The sequence below is a fragment of the Malania oleifera genome, chromosome 1 (genome assembly GCF_029873635.1).
Source record: "Malania oleifera isolate guangnan ecotype guangnan chromosome 1, ASM2987363v1, whole genome shotgun sequence".
Classification (NCBI taxonomy): Eukaryota; Viridiplantae; Streptophyta; class Magnoliopsida; order Santalales; family Ximeniaceae; genus Malania; species Malania oleifera.
Window position 1 is genome coordinate 142,799,581 of NC_080417.1, and position 19,859 is coordinate 142,819,439.

The 19,859-nt window shown below is 38.7% G+C and overlaps 1 protein-coding gene across 1 annotated transcript; it reads left to right on the plus strand.

Moving 5' to 3' along the window:
- The first annotated feature begins 17,274 nt into the window (after positions 1-17,274).
- On the plus strand, positions 17,275-18,652 carry LOC131159446 (uncharacterized). Its single transcript, XM_058114363.1, has 2 exons — positions 17,275-17,888; positions 18,417-18,652. Exons 1-2 carry the CDS (start codon positions 17,459-17,461, stop codon positions 18,467-18,469), a joined length of 483 nt encoding a protein of 160 aa, XP_057970346.1. The 5' UTR covers positions 17,275-17,458; the 3' UTR covers positions 18,470-18,652.
- The last annotated feature ends 1,207 nt before the right edge of the window (positions 18,653-19,859 follow it).

Sequence of the window (19,859 nt, forward strand, 5' to 3'; positions counted from 1 at the left end):
ACATGTACCTGCAAAAGAAAATTATCTAACTATTATACTTTACCTGATTACCTCTATACCTCTTGGAACAACTTCGGGTATCTCTATTGGATCTGCTCCTCGAGCTCCCAAGAAGCTTCCTCTATAGCGCGATTTTTCCGCAAAACTTTCACTAACTGAATTTTTTTTGTGTGTAATTCTTGTGTCTTTCGGTCTAATATTTGTACTAGTGCTTCTTCATAAGCTAATGAATCCTTGAGTTCTATCTCTACATAGCTGATGATGTGGGATGAGTCTGGGACGTATTTCCTCAATATAGCAATATGAAACACATCATGTATTCTAGATAAAACTGACGACAAAGCTAGCCGATAGGAAACTGACCCTATTCTTTCTAGTATCTCAAAAGGGTCAATAAACCTAGGGCTCAACTTGCCCTTCTTCCCAAATCTCATAATCCCTCTCATAGGAGCTACTTTCAAAAATACCCGATCTCCCACTTCAAACTCTAACTCTCGATGGCGAGTGTCTGTATAACTTTTCTGCCGACTCTGTGCGTTACTGATTCTTTCTTTAATTAGTCGGACCTTGTCACAAGTCTGCTGAACAATCTATGGACCCAAAACTCGCCTCTCGCCTACCTCATCCCAGAAGATAGGAGAACGACATCTCCTGCCATACAGTGCCTCGTATGGAGCCATGCCGATACTAGATTGGTAGTTGTTATTGTAAGCAAATTCAACTGGTGGTAGAAACTGGGTCCAACTACCCCCAAAGTCCAGCACGCAAACAGGAAGCATATCTTCTAAGGTCTGAATTATCCTCTCAGTCTGACCATCTATCTGGGGATGAAAGGCAGTGCTAAATGCTAATTGTGTACCCATAGCCTCCTAAAAGCTTTTCCAGAATCATGAAGTAAACCGAGGATCCTGGTCTAAGACTATGGATACTGGTACACCATAGACGCGAACTATCTCCTAAACATATATCTCTGCTAGTCTATCCATGGAATAGCCGACTTTAATGGGGATAAAATGTGCAGTTTTCATCAAACGATCAACAACTACCTAAATTGCATTCAATCCCTGCCGCACTGGTGGTAACCCCGTAACAAAATCCATGGAAACGTGGTCCCACTTCCACTTTGAAATAAACAACGGCTGCAACTGTCCTGCTGGTCTCTAGTGCTCAGCCTTAACCTGCTGGCACGTCAAACACTGCTGAACAAATTCCGCAATTTCTCTTTTCATTACACTCCACCAAAAGTACTCTTGCAAATCCCTGTACATTTTAGTACCGCCAAGATGGACTGTGTATAGTGATCAGTGAGCCTCCTCCAATATAGTTCTCTTGATTTCGGTATTAGTAGGAACACATAGCCTAGTATGGAAACGCAAGGCTCCATCATCTAATATGCTGAACTCCTCTCCCTGACCATCCCTCACTCTAGCCATAACCTCTGCCAACTTTGTATCATCATCTAGAGCTGCTTTAATTTTCTCATATAGGGTAGGCTGTATAACTAGGCTGGCAACAAAAGCTTGTGGACTATCTTCTACCAACTCTATGTTGAGTCTCTCCAAATCCATCAGGATCAGGTGCTGAATCTCTATGCTTGCTAGTATTAGTTCTACTGATTTCTTGCTCAAAGCATCTGCTACTACATTCACTTTCCTTGGGTGGTAAATAATAGTACGGTCATAATCTTTGATAAATTCTAACCACCTTCTTTGTCTCATGTTCAATTCTCTCTGGGTGAAGAAATATTTCAAACTCTTTTGATCCGTGAAGATTTCTCATTTCCCACCATACAGATAATGCCTTCAGATTTTAAGAGCGTACACTACAGCTAACTCCAAATCATGCACAGGGTAATTCTTCTCATATTCTTTAAGTTGTCTAGAAGCATATGCAATGACCTTACTATGCTGCATAAATACGCACCCAAGTCCTTTTAGGGACGTGTCTTTGTATATCGCAAACTCATCCTCTCCTGATGGAATAGCCAATATTGGGGCTATAAATAACTTTTGCTTCAACTCCTGGAAGCTCTACTCACAGTCATCAGTCCATTCAAACCTTACCTTTTTCCTCGTAAGTCGCATCAACGGACCTGACAAACTGGAGAAACCATCCATGAAGCGCCAATAATAGCCTGCTAAACCCACAAAACTCCTAACTTCTTGAACATTTCCAGGCCTCATCCAATTTACCATTGCCTCTATCTTACTCGGATCAACAGATACACCTGCCTCAGAGATCATATGGCTGAGAAAAGAAACCTATTTCAGCCAGAATTCAAATTTCTTGAACTTCGCATATAACCTTCTCTCTCTCTCTCTCTCTCTCTCTCTCTCTCTCTCTCTCTCTCTCTCTCTCTCTCAATGTTTGCAATACCAGCCTCAAATGATGCTCGTGCTCCTAAAAACTCCTCAAGTAGACTAGTATATCATTAATAAATACAACTACAAACTGGTCTAAGTACTGACGGAACATTCGGTTCATTATCCATAAATACCGCTGGTGCGTTAGTCAACCCAAATGACATCACTAAGAACTTATAATGCCCATATCTTGTAAAAAATGTCGTTTTCGAGACGTCCTCTGCCCTCACTTTCACCTAATGATAACCTGACCGCAGGTTCGATTTTAGAATAAACCTGGGTCCCCTGGTGCTGATCAAACAAATCGTCGATCCTGGGAAGAAGATATTTATTCTTAATTATCAATTTATTTATCTCTCTGTAATCGATACACATCCTCATGGTTCCATCTTTCTTTTTCACAAATAAGACTGGTGCTCCCCAGGGCGACACGTTGGGCCTGATAAATCCATTATCCAGTAATTCTTGCAATTGATCTTTTAATTCTTTTAACTCGGTTGGGGCCATTTGATAAGGAGCTTTAGATATTGGCGCTGATCTCGGTAGAAGGTCCACTGTAAACTCAACTTCACGGTCTGGTGGCAAACTAGGTAATTCCTCTGGAAATACATATAAAAATTCTCTAACTACAGAGACATCAGCTTGTTTCAATTCTTCTTTTGGTGATTCCTTAATGTATACCCAAATTCCCTAGCAGACTTCTTGGATCAAGTTTCTTACCTAAACAGTTGATGCAAGCTGAGGTGAAGAACGTACCCGCGAACCAAGAAATCTGTATTTTGGCTCGCTTGGAGGTCTAAAATTCACTTCTTTCGAATGACAGTCAATACAAGCATGATTATCTATCAACCAATCCATACCCAGAATGATTTCAAACCCTTACATATCTAATATCACAAAATCAGCTGGCAATATCTTTCCCTGAATAGTTACTGGAAATCTCCTGAGTACACTTCTACATCTCACCACTGACCCAGTCGACGTAGCTACAACTAACCCAATATCTAATAACTGTGTCTTATACCCCGTTAATTTAGCATATACCATAGAAACAAAAGAGTGGGTGGCACTTGTATCAAATAAAACAATAGCTATAAATGAGAAAGTAGTAAAGGTACCTATAACTATGTCTCCAGCTGCATTGGCGCCACCCGACGTCAACGCGTACACTCTCGCCGGTGCTATATTCCTTTGCTGTCCTCCACGGGGTGCCTGATAACTACCCTGGTATCGTCTAGGAGCTGGTGCTTGAGCTGGCAATCCCTAACATGACCACGATCGGTGCCCGGGTCTACCGCATCTATAGTAGACGTCCTCACCCATCCTCCATTCACCTGAAAGTATGCAGCCACATCTAGGAAGGGTAGGAGTAGCCCGTCCACCCTGAAAACCACCACGGCCCGTCATCCGTCCCTGACCACCTCCATAGCAATCTCCTCTCCATGGCCCTCAGCTAGAGGTTGCTTGTAAATCCTGAGGCACAGACCTCTTCCTCTGATCCTAGGCTGCAGCGCTCCTCTGCATACCACTCTCAATAATAGAAGCTCTATCCATTACCTCGGCAAACATCTAAGCTCGAAAGCCAAAAAATTGCTAAAAAATCCTCTGCTTCGAACCTTCTTCAAACTTCTTGGCCTTTTTCTCTTCATTTGGTGCTAAATGTGGGGCGAAACGGTATAACTCAAGAAATCGTGCAACATACTGTGTAACCATCATGAACCCCTGAGACAAATGTAGAAATTTCACAACCTTTGCGCACCGAACGATAGCAAGGAAATATCGCTCAAAGAATAGTTCCTTGAACCAACTCCACAACACTGGCACTGGATCCGGCTTCTGCTCCTTAATCATACGTGCTGATCTCCACCGGCGCTTTGCCTCTCCTACCAGTTTAAATGTCGCAAACACCACTTTCTGCTCGTCTGTACAAGCCAGTATTGCTAAAATCTCCTCGACATCCTAAACCCAATTCTCAGCCACGATCGGGTCAGGTCCTCTAGAAAAAGAAGGAGGCCTCATCTGCGTAAACTGCTCGATCATACAGCTATGCTCTCCTCCACTCCTAGCCATCTCAGCCATCACCTTCTGGGTGACGCTGTGTAGTACGACATCTGTATCTCCACCTCCCAAACTTGAGGGTTCTGGTCTGTCATCTCCAGCGTCTGTACCACTGCTACCCAGATCCATCCTGAAAATACACAAAACACTATTTTAAAATCCTATGCAGATCTACTTTACTTTATCCAACTAAAACCTCAAATTCAGTGTCAACTATTTCCCTTGTTCTTGCCCCAAAATCCAATCCTACGACCTAAACACACAACTCGTTGATAGTTTACGATGGATTTCCTGAAATCGTCACCCTAAGAAAAACATAGAAACCACCATGAAAATCCTGTATTCAGATCACAGAACAAATCCTCAAATCCTTTTCCTATATTATAGTATTGTATCCGCTACATTCTAGAGTCTACAGAATCTAACAACCTAGGCTCTGATACCAAACTGTAACGACCTGCTACTTAAGCTTTTTTTTTTTTCATCTGCATAACATAATATCATCTGTCTGAAATAGAATTGAAAATAGCTCAGTCTCAAGAGAGCACTGAAGAAACTCTATCTTTCATACATAACTAAGCAGCGGTATATAAAACTGGGAACTGCCTAATACAATAAAATACCAAAAAATTATAGAGCTCTGAAATATAATTACAACACAAAATACCCAGTGACAATATCCCAAAACAATCTACCTCAAATCAATGGCATAAAAAATACACCTACCCTTCCAACAAAGGTAGCTCAAGACAATCTCTAACCGCGAGTCTGATCTGCTCGTTTAGCAGGATCCCCTGAAAAATAATAAGTCATTGGGATAAGATAACGCTTAGTAAGTGGAAATATACTATTACTAGTGTGAGACAGTTAAGTTAATCATTTAAAATACTGAAATAATACTGATACTGTAATATGAGAAAACTGATAAACTGTACAGAATATATCTATCTATCATGTAATCTTTAAAATATGACTGTGCATATGAGTTTGCTATCTGAAGGTACTGTTAACACAATAATATAAACTGCTACTATGTGATATATCTGTACATAGGAACTTCTGTTATACTCTGGGATCTGTATATCGTGATATATCCCCTCATGATAGGGTTGTGCGGCCCATAGGCTGGACTTACTCTGGTCGGCCCTCCAGGTAAGTCAATCTCTATCATCCGCCAATCTGTAATGATCAATGTAGATCCTAGCCCACTGCAATCACTCCGGCCTATCTCAAACCTTTTCATCGTCTAACCGACTACCTCAACCCAGCATGCTGGGGAGACTACAAATCTTTCCTAGCACGGTTAGACGGAATCCACAAGCTATCTGAGTCATGTGGTTGCACGTGTCTGAAACTAGCAACGGTACTATGCTCTGCTATAAATATATATGTCTATAATTTTCATAGGGATCTGATATCGTGTAATAATATATACATATATAAATATATAATCATCCTGCTGCTTTTAACATGATTTAAAAATCAACCATAACACTATAATTCTGAATTGTATTATCTAAGATATCTGATTGAAATATAAATATTATCTGTCTTTAACATTTGTGTTTTCTGTCTGTACTATCTGTAATGTCTGTATATAATATTTGTATACTCTATATATATAATATCTGTAATCTCTGTATATAATATTTGTACACTCGGTATATAATATCTGTAATCTCTGAATAATTTGCTGTAACATTTTGATGCTATAACTGTATAATCTGTCTAAATAAACTGTCTAAATGTTATGGTTTAGAAATCACGTTTTTCTCTAAGAAATACTGTAAGTCTCATTCATTGCTAATAATCTGAAATATCTGAATATTTGTATATCTGTAATACTTTAAAATCTATATATTGTACTGTAATAAACTCATGCCCCACATTTAAATAAACACAATCTCATGCTCAATTTATGTAATTCTGCTATAAAAATAATATTCATAATTCTCTGAAAAAATAATCTGTTCTGCATGCTTGTAAATACACATTCATAATATTTTGTATACATATTAAAAATTTCTACCATAGCATATTCCCCTTACCTTAAATCTGAAAAGCCCCTACTAAATTCTGGCCCTATACTTACATTGTTCTTAACTCAATATCCTGAAAACAATATCCCCCAAAACAAAACATCAGTATTTTTCTGTATACAACACTTCTTATAATTGCAGAGAAAGCAGATTCTAAATAAAACACATTATCCTAAATTTGGGATGAATTTCAAATCAACTTTCCCCATGATCTGCTCCGACAGACTTGTAGAAAACTTCCCTAGGAGCGTCATGGTGGCCTCCGATCTTCAATCTGGCGAGAAATGAGGCCATGATCGAAGAGAGAAGGGGAGGGGGTCATGAGAGAGAGAGAGAGAGAGAGAGAGAGAGAGAGAGAGAGAGGACGGTTTCTGCGCTGAAGATTTTGATTAAAAATCTAAGTTTCAGTTATTTATAGGGCTAGATTCATCAAAAAGACACGTCACCTCATCGACGAGTCCTGTAGAAAGTTCGTCGACGAACCCGCACCCTCGTCGACGAGTTTCAGTCTACTTTAAACCCCCTCTTGGTATTTTCTCGTCGACGAAACTAAACCTCGTTGACAAGATCCTGAAGAACCCTCATCGACGAAACCCCTATGTTCGTCGACGAGTCTTGTAGAATTTCTTGGGTTATTACACGACCTGCTTAACTTACCACATAATTAATCACATTAAACAGCCTGCTACCACTAACTAATCATATAATAAAGTCAACCCCAACCCGTGGGTAATGGGGACACACCTGTCATATATAGCGGAAACCTAAGCAGCAGTAAATATAAATTTCATTCACCAAACCATAAGATACATTATACCAGAGTTACCTACATTCCACCATATACTATTTAAATACACAATCCTCAAAGTCACTAGAAGATGAAACTAGGATCTAACACAAAAACCTATTGACCCTAGTTCAAAAACTCACCCTCCTACTGGGGTAGTAAACACTGCCTCAACGGCGGCCTCGGTCCACCTGTCTTTCTGGGTTCCCTGAAATGATTTAAGTTAGGGTGAGACACCTCTCAGTAAAGAAAATAAACTAAATACAGTTGTATGGTAACATGAATATTTAGGTGCTATAATAAATATACAATACTTATTGCATGCTTGAAAACATTGATAATATCATAGCTGAATAATATACAATCTCATAGTTATACTCAAACATACTTTTCATAAAATCATCTGATATAACTAGTAATTTTGAAATTTACCCAAGATGAATAACTAGCTGATGTCATATATTACCTCCCATGACAAGTTGTGCAGCCCGAAAGCAGGATCCAACAATGGCTGGCCGACCATTGTCAAGTCAAAAATGTCTATAAGTACAATGAGTCCGCCACATCCTGGTCTGGACTGCCAGGTGAACGTCTACTACTCTACACTGAAAACCACATTAACTATCCATCTCCCACCCCCTCTACTTGCAGGGGCAGTTAACACAAGTTTGAACTAAACTGAACTGAACTGTATAGCTACGGTACCGTGCTCCTAAAACTGATCTAAACTATCATCCGGGTTTTGATAACATATAATACATGATAATATACTGTTTGAAGATAAATAGATTGATAGCATTTTTCTGAGTTATGTAATAACATAAATAATTACTGCCTTGCGCCGAAAACATGCATAACTACGGCCTTGCACCGGCTATCAATCACGGCCTTGCACTGAACATAACATACATACTAATCTAAATAAATGTATTGTTTATCATATATTCTAAAACCATAGTTTACTATATTATCATGTTATTTCTGAAATAACTGCAAATATGCATTTCCCGTAAAATTAACTTAACATAATACAATTTGTGTAAAATAATATTCATGCTACACAATACTGAATAAAATCATGAATTTTGTTTTGAAATCATGTTTCCTGACATTTCATACTAAAAATACATATTCCTATGTAACAGAAGTATTTTCCCAAATATACATTTCCACAAATATGCTTACATATAATACATGCTTTCTGAACATAAATATACTATTAAATAATAATAATTTTCATGAAAAATTACTACTTTAGTTTATTCCCTTACCTGACTACTAAAAAGCCCCTACAATGTCTAGTCCTACACCCATAGAGTTCCCCGTTCAACACCCCTGAAAATAATATCTCCCTGAACAAAACTTCAGTATTTTTTCAAGTACTACATTTCTTCCAACTGTAGGAAAGTCAAATATTTAATAAAAAGTCTTACCTTGAATTTGGGATGAAGTCCAAGTTAACCCCACCAACGATCCACTCCAACAGACTTGAAGAGAACTTTCCCAAGAGTATCGTGGTGGCCTTAGATTGTCAAACCGGCAAGAATCCAGCCCAAAATCTTATAGATAAGGGAGAGGGGACGAATAGGAGAGAGAGAGAGAGAGAGAGAGAGAGAGAGAGAGAGAGATGAGGGTTTTCGCGTGATTTCTACAGATAAAATCAAGTTTAGGCTATTTATATACCTGCACTCGTCGACGAGCCACGTCACTTTGTCGATGAGGCCACGAAGGATGTTCGTCGAAGAATGCTTATTTCTCGTCAACAAAAGTTAGAGCTGAAAATAGTCTCTTGGTATCTTCTCGTCGACGAGACGCGTGTCCCCATCGATGATCCCAATAATTAGCGTTCGTCGACGAGGACCTACTGTGACCCCCTTTACAATTTCCTTCCTTTTTTCTCCCTCTTTATTATTTAATTATTATAATTTCTTTGGGTCTCTATAGTCATGGTAGCCTCTGATCGTCGAATCGATAAGAATCTAGCCCGAAATCTTAGAGAGAAGGGGGAAGGGACGAACAAGAGAGAGAGAGAAGAGAGAGAGAGAGAGAGAGAGAGTTTTTGCACGTAATTTTGCAAAAAAAATTTGAGTTTAGGCTATCTATACACCTGCACTCGTTGGCGAGCCACATCACTTCATCGACGAAGCCACAAAGGAAGTTCATCGATGAACACTTGTTCCTTGTTGACGAAATTCAAAGCTGAAAATAGCCTCTCGGTAACTTCTCGTCGACGAGACACATGTCCCCATCGACGATCCCAATAGGCCTCTTCGTCAAAGAACGTGTTGTGTTCGTTGATGAGACCCTTCAAGTTCAATTTCCTTCTCTCTCCTTTCTCTTATTATTTAATATTATTATAATTTTTTCGGGTCTCTACATTCTCCCCTCCTTATAAAAATTTTGTCCTCAAAATTTACTATCCATATGTTTCACCATCCCCTAAAGGTAAATAGTCTACTTATCTTATTACTTACCCTCACTTATGGCGGAGGAATACCATGGTTATATTCAAAGTTCTAAAAGATTACATATACAAAATAAAAAATTCTCCCAAAACTGAAAGACAACTCACTAACTAAACTAATACATACACTGACTAACCTGCAAAAGAAACATTACATAATTACTTACCCTTTACTTGGTTATAACTGAACCACACGGAACAATTATGGGTATTTCTACCTTATCTGTTCCTCGAGTTCCCAAGAAGCTTCTTCTATTGCATGATTTCTCCACAGAATTTTTACTAGAGAAATCTTCTTATTACGTAATTCTTGTTCTTTCTTGTCCAGAATCTGTACTAGTACCTCCTCAAAAACTAGTAAATCATTGATCTCTAATTCACTATAGCTAATTACATGAGAAGGGCCTGGGACGTATTTCCTCAATATGGAGACATGGAATACGTCGTGTATCCTGGACAACATAGGTGGTAAAGCTAACTTGTAGGCAATCGGCCCCACTTTCTCTAAAATCTCAAACGGGCCAATAAACCTAAGGCTAAGTTTACCTTTCCTTCCAAATCTCATAACCCCTTTTAATGGAGCTATTTTCAAAAACACATGATCACCGATATTAAATTTCAATTTCCTACAGTGATTATCGGCATAACTTTTCTGTCGGCTCTGAGCTACACTGATTCTATCCCTAATGATCTGAACCTTATCATACGCTTGTTGCACTAATTTTGGTCTCACAACTTGCCACTCACCCATCTTGTCCCAATATAAAGGAGAACGACATCTCCTACCGTAAAGTGCCTCAAACGGTATCATACCAATGCTACCCTAATAATTGTTATTGTACGCAAACTCCATCAGTGGCATGAACTGAGTCCAACTACTCCCAAAATCTAGCACGCATGCTCGAAGCATATCTTCTAATATCTGTATCGTCCTCTCAGTCTTTCCATCTGACTGGGGATGAAATGTCGTGCTAAAAGATAACTGAGACCCTAGTGCCTCCCATAAGCTCCTCCAAAAACATGACGTGAAATGCGGGTGTCGATCTGACACTATAGACACTGGTACTCTGTAAGAATGGACTATCTCCTGAATATAAATCTCTACCAGAAGATTAAGGGAGCAGCTGATCTTGATAGGAAGGAAATGGGCGGTCTTAGTCAAACGATCTACAATCATTCAGATTGCATTCTAGCCATGCAATGCCGATGGCAACCTCGAAAAAAAATCCATATATATATAATTCATTTCCACTCTGAGATAAAAAGTGGCTGCAACTGTCCTGTCGGCCTCTGGTGCTCAGCTTTTACTTACTGGCACGTCAAACACTGTGCTACATACTCGACAATTTCCTTCTTTATACCACTCCACCAATAAGATTCTTGCAGATCCCTATACATTTTCATGCTGTCGGGATGAACTGTGTGAACAAAGATCTATGAGCCACTTCTAGGATGATCTTTCTAATATCAGCATCAACAGGAACACATAATCTAGAATGGAATTGCAAAGTTCTGTCATCTGTAATACAGGATTCCTCTCCCTGACCATTCTGTACTTTGACCATTACCTCTACTAACTTTGGATCCTTCTTCTGAGCAGATTTAATCCTTTCCTTCAGAATAGGTTGCACCACTTAATTGACAATACATGCCTAAGGATCACTCTCAACCAACTCTATGCCAAGTCTCTCTAGATCCATCATGGTCAAATACTGAATCTCCAAAACTACCAGCACTAGCCCCACAAATTTCCTACTCAATGCATCAGCTACCACGTTTACTTTACTTGGATGGTAACTGATAATACAATCAAAATATTTAATAAACTCCAACTACCTTCTCTGTCTCATGTTCAATTCCTTCTGAGTGAAGAAGTACTTTAAACTCTTATGGTCGGAGAAGATTTTGCATCACTCACCATATAAATAATGCCTCCAAATCTTCAATGTATGTACTACTACAGCCAATTCAAGATCATGGGTTGGGTAGTTCTTTTAATATTCTTTCAATTGCCTGGAAGCATACGCTACAACCCTGCCATGTTGCATCAATACATAACCAAGTCCTTTTAAGGACGCATCACTGTAGATAACATAACCCTCACCCTCTGACGAGATGATCAACACTGGTGTCATGACAAGCCTTTGCTTCAATTCCTGGAAGCTTTGCTCACAGATGTCATCCCATTCAAACCTGACGTTCTTCCTAATTAGTCATGTTAGAGGCCCTGATAACACTGAAAATACCTCAACAAAATGACAGTAATAACCAGCCAGCCCCAAGAAACTCCTGATCTCCTGGACGTTCCTCGGTCTAGCCCAATTCACTACCATATCAACTTTACTAGGATCCCTAAAAATTCCATCCCCTGAGATGATGTGCCCTAAAAACACAACCTTCTCGAGCCAGAATTCACATTTACTGAACTTGGCATACAACTTCTTTTTCCCGAGTGTCTGTAAAACCTGCCTCAAATGTGTCTCATGCTCCTCATAGCTCCTCGAATGGACCAATATATCATCAATAAAAACAATAATAAATTGGTCTAAATATTGGTGGAAGATTCTATTCATCAAATCCATGAATATTGTAGGAGCATTCATCAGACCAAAAGGCATAACAAGAAACTCATAATGCCCATACCTAGTCCTGAAGATCATCTTCGATACATCTTTTTCCCTTACCTTTACTTGATGGTAGAGATTGCTGTATGAAAAATAATGTGATGTGTGTATATGGGTCATTTTGTGTAGTTATTCATGTGTATCACAATATAACGTTGACAAGCCTAAGGAGTTCGTTATATTGCCTAGATGTAATCACGATATATGTTGGCAGGCCTGAGGAGTTCGTATATTGTCATTACATATTAGGGTAGAGCATTGTAAGGCCTGAAGAGGTTGTTTTACTGTTATACTACGGGTAGGTCATAACGATTGATACTGGTGGTTAGTGGTTCCTGTGTGGGTTCCTGTGTGGGCGACGATTTATTTCTGTGTGATGTAGTCTTGTGTGGACTATGTATTTCTGTGAAGATGTTAGTCCTTTGTGGACCATGTAGATCTGTGAAGATATTAGTCCTGTGTGGACCAGTCCTCTGTGGACCGTGTAATTTGAATGATGTTAGTCCTGTGTGGACCAATCCTGTGTGGACCGTGTAATCTGTATGATGCCAATTGTGTGTGGACTGTGTATCCTGTGAGAGTGTGAGTCCTGTGTGGACCGTTTGGTTTGTATGATTCAGAGTCCTGTGTGGACAGTGTTCTCCTATATGGATAGTTTGTGTGATATGTGATAATAAAAGATAAATAGTACGTTAAATTAATTATAAGTATATTTATGGTAAGGCAAAACTTTCTTCCAAGAGCTTGCTGAGAAAGGCGAGTGCCCTGGTAATTCTCAGTTTGGTACTAGAGCAGAGGGAAGCTACTTGTATGGGCGGGTAATCTTCCCTATTCTTGGAGACTTTACCTATATACATGGCTCGAGGGCTTACCGAGTAAGGTGAGTGCCCTGATATTAGTATTAGAGCAAAGGGAAGCTACTTGTATGGACATGTAATCTTCCCTATTCTCGGGTATTATCATTAAAAATATTTATGAATGCGTGTATGATATTAGATGATGGTTGTTGTTAATGATGTGTTTTCTCAGCTACTGTGGATAATGAAACATAAATGGATATATGTTCTGTATTATTTAAACTCTTTGCCACATACTACTATGATTTGTTCTTCCTTACTGAGATGTGTCTCACCCTAGTGGATGATCATATTTTCAGGTCCATCAGGAAATCGAGCTTAGGGCTCCGGCTGGGTAGCGTTTTGGTAATTTTGGGGAGTTTATGAAAACAGCTTATGTATAGTTTATGTTATGTTTTTAAATACTAGTAAGTAATATAAACAAATGGTGGCAATTGTTAATGGGATATAATATAGATAAACTCTAGTATTTAAAATTGAGGTTATGTATTTTAATTCTACTGCATGATTATGGAGTATGGTATCAGAAACAGGTAGAATGGAACACATAACCTTTGGGCCCCACTTGACAAGTCTGGGGCATTACAATTAGTATCAGAGACTAATGGTCTTGCGGACTTTAAGGATAATTAATACCAGATCATAGGTTCGAGTTAGGATAAGGATAAGAGTGGGTAGGTTAGGAGAAATAGTGGTCTGGAAACTCGGAGGCGGAGATCCTTTGATGGTCTTCTGTATTTTTCTAGGGGTGACAATTTTTAGAAAACTACGGTAAATCCATTAATGGTTTCGTTTCTAAGTTGAGAGACTGGAACTTGGGCACGTAAGTCAGAACGATAGGTCTGTTGAGCACGTAGTTGTTCTGGTGTTACAATTCTGTAGTAAGATGATATGAATGAATTGTGGATTAGAACTTATATGTTATAGTAACTTTCGTGTTAAACTTGTTTCAATTATGATAAATGAGGGATTATAAGCTTATTTTTGTTCTATCTTTAGTATGGATCCTAGGGGGAAGGATGTTGATACTGGGGGAGATATACACATGGATACCTCTAGTGAGGATGACGTTGATGTCTCGGCAGTTCTGCGTAGCATAACAAGTCATGCTAGGAAGGAAGCTCGGAGAGAGCAAGGTCAGCCACTAGTAGTTGGGGACTGCACATTTCAGCAGTTCACCCAAACAAGTCTGTAATAACCCAAGAAATTAATCGGGGTCTTGTCGACGAACCCAAGGAATTCATCGACGAGGGTACAACAGGATCTCGTCGATGAAGACACGTCTCATCGATGAGAAGACACCGAGAGGGGGTCTGTGGCAGTTTGAAATTCATCAACGAGGGGTGAAGGTTCATCTACGAAATTCTTTAGGAACTCGTCAACGAGATGACGTGTCTCATCGTCGATGAACCCATGACTATAAATAGTTAAAACCCGAATTTTTTTAGAGAAAATTGGCGCAAGAATCCCTCTTTGTCTCTCTAAACATATCCCTCTCCGTCTCTCTTCAATCTCGGATCCGTTTTTCACCGAATCGATAATTTGAGACCACCACGATGCTCCTGGAAAAGTTCTTCGCAAGTCTGCCAGAGCGGATCGTTGGTGGGAGTGGTTCGAATTCCATCTCAATTTTAGGGTAAGACATTTTATTTAGAATTTGCCTTTCCTGTAGTTATAAAAAATGTTGTATGTAGAAAAATAAAGATATTTTATTCTAGGAGATATTGTTTCAATGTGTTGATGGGGGAACCCTGCGGGAGTAAGACCAGGCACAGTAAAGGGCTTTCACAGAAATCAAGTAAGGGAAATATGCTATGTTAGGAGCTTTTAGTTATATTATTAAAGTTTTTATGTATATACATGTATACCAGTTATTACTCAGCTTTTACAGACCACACTAATTTGGTAATCTAAATCATGGTTTTCCAAGCAAATATAGTTTAAACAAAGTCAAGGCATGACTATCCCAATATCATAGTATAAATCACACATATACTCGATTTTCAACAAAATTTGAGATTCAGCCCGTCGCCCCCTTTTTCCCAAAACTGTAATAATGAAAAACCTATAGTGTTCCCCGTTAGATCCCCCCCAAATGAGTATCCAAAACACACACAGGACTGTGGACCACAGTTCCACCGAGTTCGATTTCAAAAAGAACCAATATAAACATAGTTCCCCTTACCTTAACCCCATATAACAAAACCCAAACTCCAAGGCTCTTAAACAGCGAATCGAGTTCCAAAACCTACAAATCACAGTACAAAATATGTTCACAACACTGTTACCTACAAGACTATCAAATCATAAATGAAAACAGAGCCTTACCTCGATTTTTCACCAAAACCCGAAAACCTCCGAAACGAGATTCCGATACGTAGAAGTTGCAGAGAATCCTTCCACGATCCTCGTGGTAACTTCCGTTTCCCGATTCTATCAACGATCGGCGAAGAAATCTAGAGAGAGAGAGTAGAGAGAGTTTAGAGAGAGAGAGAGAGAGATGAGATTGAGTTTACTTAATGAAGAAGTAATAGAAATTTCATTTTATAGCCCTTTGACCCGGGCAATTTTCGTCGACGAAATGGTACCTTCGTCGACGAATCTTTCACTGAATTCATCGACGAATAGGTGGCCTCGTCGACGAAGTCTGATATTTCCATTTTCCCAGACCCCTCGGCTTCTCCTCATAGACGAATTTCTGAATTTCATCGAGGAGAAATGCATGGCCTTCGTCGACGAATTCCGTCGAATTCCCAATTTGCCCCTCTCTTTTTATTTAAACCCATTTATCACGGTTCGGGTTCTTACAATTATCTTCAAATACAAGAAAAAGCAAGGACGAAGATTTTTTTATTTTTTTTCCATTTATTTTTAAATCTTATATTTATTAATATAATTTTGGTGTCATATTGATGTTATTCGAAGAACTTGAACCATTCGAAATGGTTAGACCAATTGGCTCGAGAAGTAAGGTTGCTGATTCGGTGTCTGATCTGGTTATTTTAAAACATTAGTTTAGTACTCTCTCTCTCTTTCCACACACACACATATGTATATATATATATATATATATATATATATATATATATATATAAACATTAGTTTAGTCCTCTCTCTCTCTCTCTCTACACACACACACATATGTGTGTGTGTGTATATATATATATATATATATATATATATATATATATATTTCTTTTAGATCGGAAAGATCTTGTTGGATGACCAAAAGGTATTTATACTGTTTCCCTTCCTTGTTTTTTTCTTTTTCATACACACATTTGCTAATTTCCAATTATCATTGTGATGGTTAACCTTTCTTTATGCACTGATTTATTTATGCACAATTTATTCATTTTGAAGAATTTTTTAGATTTTTTTTATGCCTTTTTGAGAAATAAGGTGGCAACTGCAATATTTGTTTTGAGTTGTTTTACTCTAAATTCTTCTTAGTTTTTTACCTCTTTTTTTTTTGGCTTTCTTGTATGAGAGTATCCTGTTCTCTTGTTGGTCCCTAAATAGAATATGGTTATGTCGGCAAAGTGTTTTGATTTTCTAACAGTATTGGTACCTAATATTGATATTCTTTGTATGACTTTCATAATTTGATTAAAGTGGCGATAGCTTTTCCTAGTCACTTTGATCAAGTCCATGATAATAATAAGTAAAAAGTGAAAGTGAGTAGAGAAGGAGAAGGAGAAGGAGTAAGAACTATCACAAAGGAAATGTGAGAGCGAGGGGGATTGGTTTCTTTTTTATTTCAAATTTCACAATAGGTCGTCGATCTATATAATTGTACACTATTTAATATATTTGAAATATATACTACACAATGGCCTTAAACAATCAAAATTATTAGTGTTGTGTTTGATAACATGAAATTTAGACTTTTAATTTTAATTTAAGTAAATTTTATAAAAATTAATATAATTTTATATTACACTTAGTCCAAATTTATACAAATCTAAATTCACCATTTCTCTGAAGATAGCATAAAAATCTATATTTGAAGCTGTAGGTAAATCTTATAAACAACGAGATTCATTGCAGAAGAATTTGTCTGATTCAAATCCCATAGACCGCCCAAAGAAAAAATAAAACTAAAACCCTAATCAACCCTTTGGCTCCCAAAAGAAACCATGGGCAGCGTAGTAACTCACTTTATGTAACGCCCTTTAAAACAGCCTTTCTACTTTCCCATATTCCCTCCCTTCACTTTTCCTAAAACCATCCCAAAAAACTGTCTCTCTCTGCCCTCAAGCAGAGATGCCGACCCTTCAGAGCCGCTTCCTCTCCGCAGCACCTCTACTTCTTCTGACCCTTCTCCATCTCGCCGTCTCCTCTTCCGTACACGACCTTCTCCGGTCGAGAGGCCTGCCGGCCGGTCTCATTCCCAAAGAAGTCAAGTCCTACGCCCTCTCGGACAACGGCCTCCTCGAGGTCTTCCTCGACGCTCCATGCCTCACCAAGTTCGAGAACAGAGTCTTCTTCGACAGCGTCCTCAGGGCCAATCTCAGCTACGGCGAGCTCATGGGCGTCGTGGGTCTGTCTCAGGAAGAGCTCTTCCTATGGCTTCCCGTTAAGGACATCATCGTCGACGACCCAAGGTCCGGTCTCATCTTGTTCGACATTGGAGTGGCTCACAAGCAGCTCTCTCTGTCTCTCTTCGAAGAACCTCCAGATTGCAATCCCCAAGGTAAAAATCAACTTGATCTCAACTGCTTCTGGGTTTTGTTGCAGATTAATTGTTCTTTATTTTTTGTTTGGCTCTCTGGTTTGTTGAGTTCTTCTCTGTCACTTTGTAACGTGCGTTGAAGTTGAACTCTCGGGATTTCTGTTTTTTATTTTTTTTGGGGGGGGGGGGGGGGGTGTGGGGGTCAAACTGATATGAATACAAATGTTTGACTCTTCCAGTTTCAGTGTTGCACTTTTAACTTCTTTTCTTCAATAAAATGATTGTTTATTCTCTCATTTATGATATTCTTACTGAATTTACGAGAATCCCGTTAAAATGTGTATTGGCTGCAGCATCTTTTTGAACAAGGTGCCAGTTCATTTACTGCGGAAGGTACAGTTACTCGCTGCAGAGCAGGCCTGAGTGTTTTGGAATAAAGATTTTCCATTTTTTTCTTCCAACGTTTAGATGTTTACCTGGTTGTGCACTCTTTTCAAAAGCTTAAATCTAGTTTTCAACTCTTGGCATCTGAATTCATATTTCCTGCAGGTGTGTTGGAGAAGACGACAAGGATGCAGAGAGGGTTTGAGGCTCAGAGGTAGAGATAGAAGATGCTGACCTGTTTGAGCAGTTCCTCTTTAATGTGTCAATAGATGTTAGTCATCAGCATCCGTAACTGGCTTAGCTTTTGGTTGGTTGGAGATGTAAAGATGTAAATTTTGGAATCATATTTTCCAGTACTAATCAAATAGAATATGTAGCCCTAGTGTTCTAACTTTTATTAATTCCTTCTTGTTTGTTCCTATTCACGAAAGATCAGATAAGAACCAAAGCAAAGGACCCAATCCCATCCTCCCCCCCTCTTCTCGTAACTTCAAGTTATGCGAATCTTGTTTCATTTTAAGCACAGAGAACAGATTGGATTGAGTTGGGATTTTGGTAAATTAAAAATAGAAAAGCTCCACTCTTCACGGGATAGCCCTTTTTGGCTTGCCCCACAGGGCCACAACAGAGAGAGAGAGAGCGAGAGAGAGAGAGAGGGTCACAGATTCACAGGCAACCATTGCCTTGGATTCACTAATCGTCCTTGGATGCTTCCACCTTACGCGGGAAAAGTGGGACCATAAGGGGCAGAGTCCTACAAATGGGTCCACACGCATTTTGCTTGTGGGGTACCCCTCCGGGGCTGCACTTTCCTCTCCTGCCTCTTGGCTTTTGGCTTTGGCATGCCCTTGATGGCCCCCATCCAGCAGCCAATACCCAGCCCCCCTTTTGTGCTATCTGGTGGGACTCATGGTGGTTGCATTGGTATTGGAGGTTACATGCTTTAACTTTTTTACGCTTTGATATATGACTAGGCATTTCATTTGAAATGGAAATAGGCTACAACATATACATATTCTTAAAAAGATAAATGGATATAGGAAGTCATATGGTGAGGATCTACCCCCTCTTTTAAATATAAATAAAATAGATTTGAATCAAAGGTCTCATGCAGTTTAGTATAAATAATTTTTTTAAATTTGTTTTTTATATTTTTGAATTCAGGCTTGGACAAATATGTGAAGCACGAAGGATTGATTAAAAAAAGAAAGAAATATTAATAGTTTTTTAAATCATGTTTTTTTTTTTTTTTTTTTTTAACATTTTCTCCAAAAGTCCTTTTTTTAAGACAAACTTACAATCAAAATACAAATAGTATATATTGTTAATTTACACACCCTAGTAAGTGAGCATCACAAATTTTACATATGACCGGTAAAGATAAAAAGAAACTCTTAACTATAGTGAAGTCTTCTTAGTCAATTTATAATAATGTAATGGAATAATCAATAGCGACCTGTCTCTCCTGTGTGCGTGGTTCATTTTTTAATTTAATTAATCACTTTATTTAGTAAAAAAAAAAGTACCCATAAATTGTGAGGAATTAGAAAGAAATATCTACACATTAATATTTGGCCTGCATTTGGTTTTCCCTTTAAAATAAAAAAT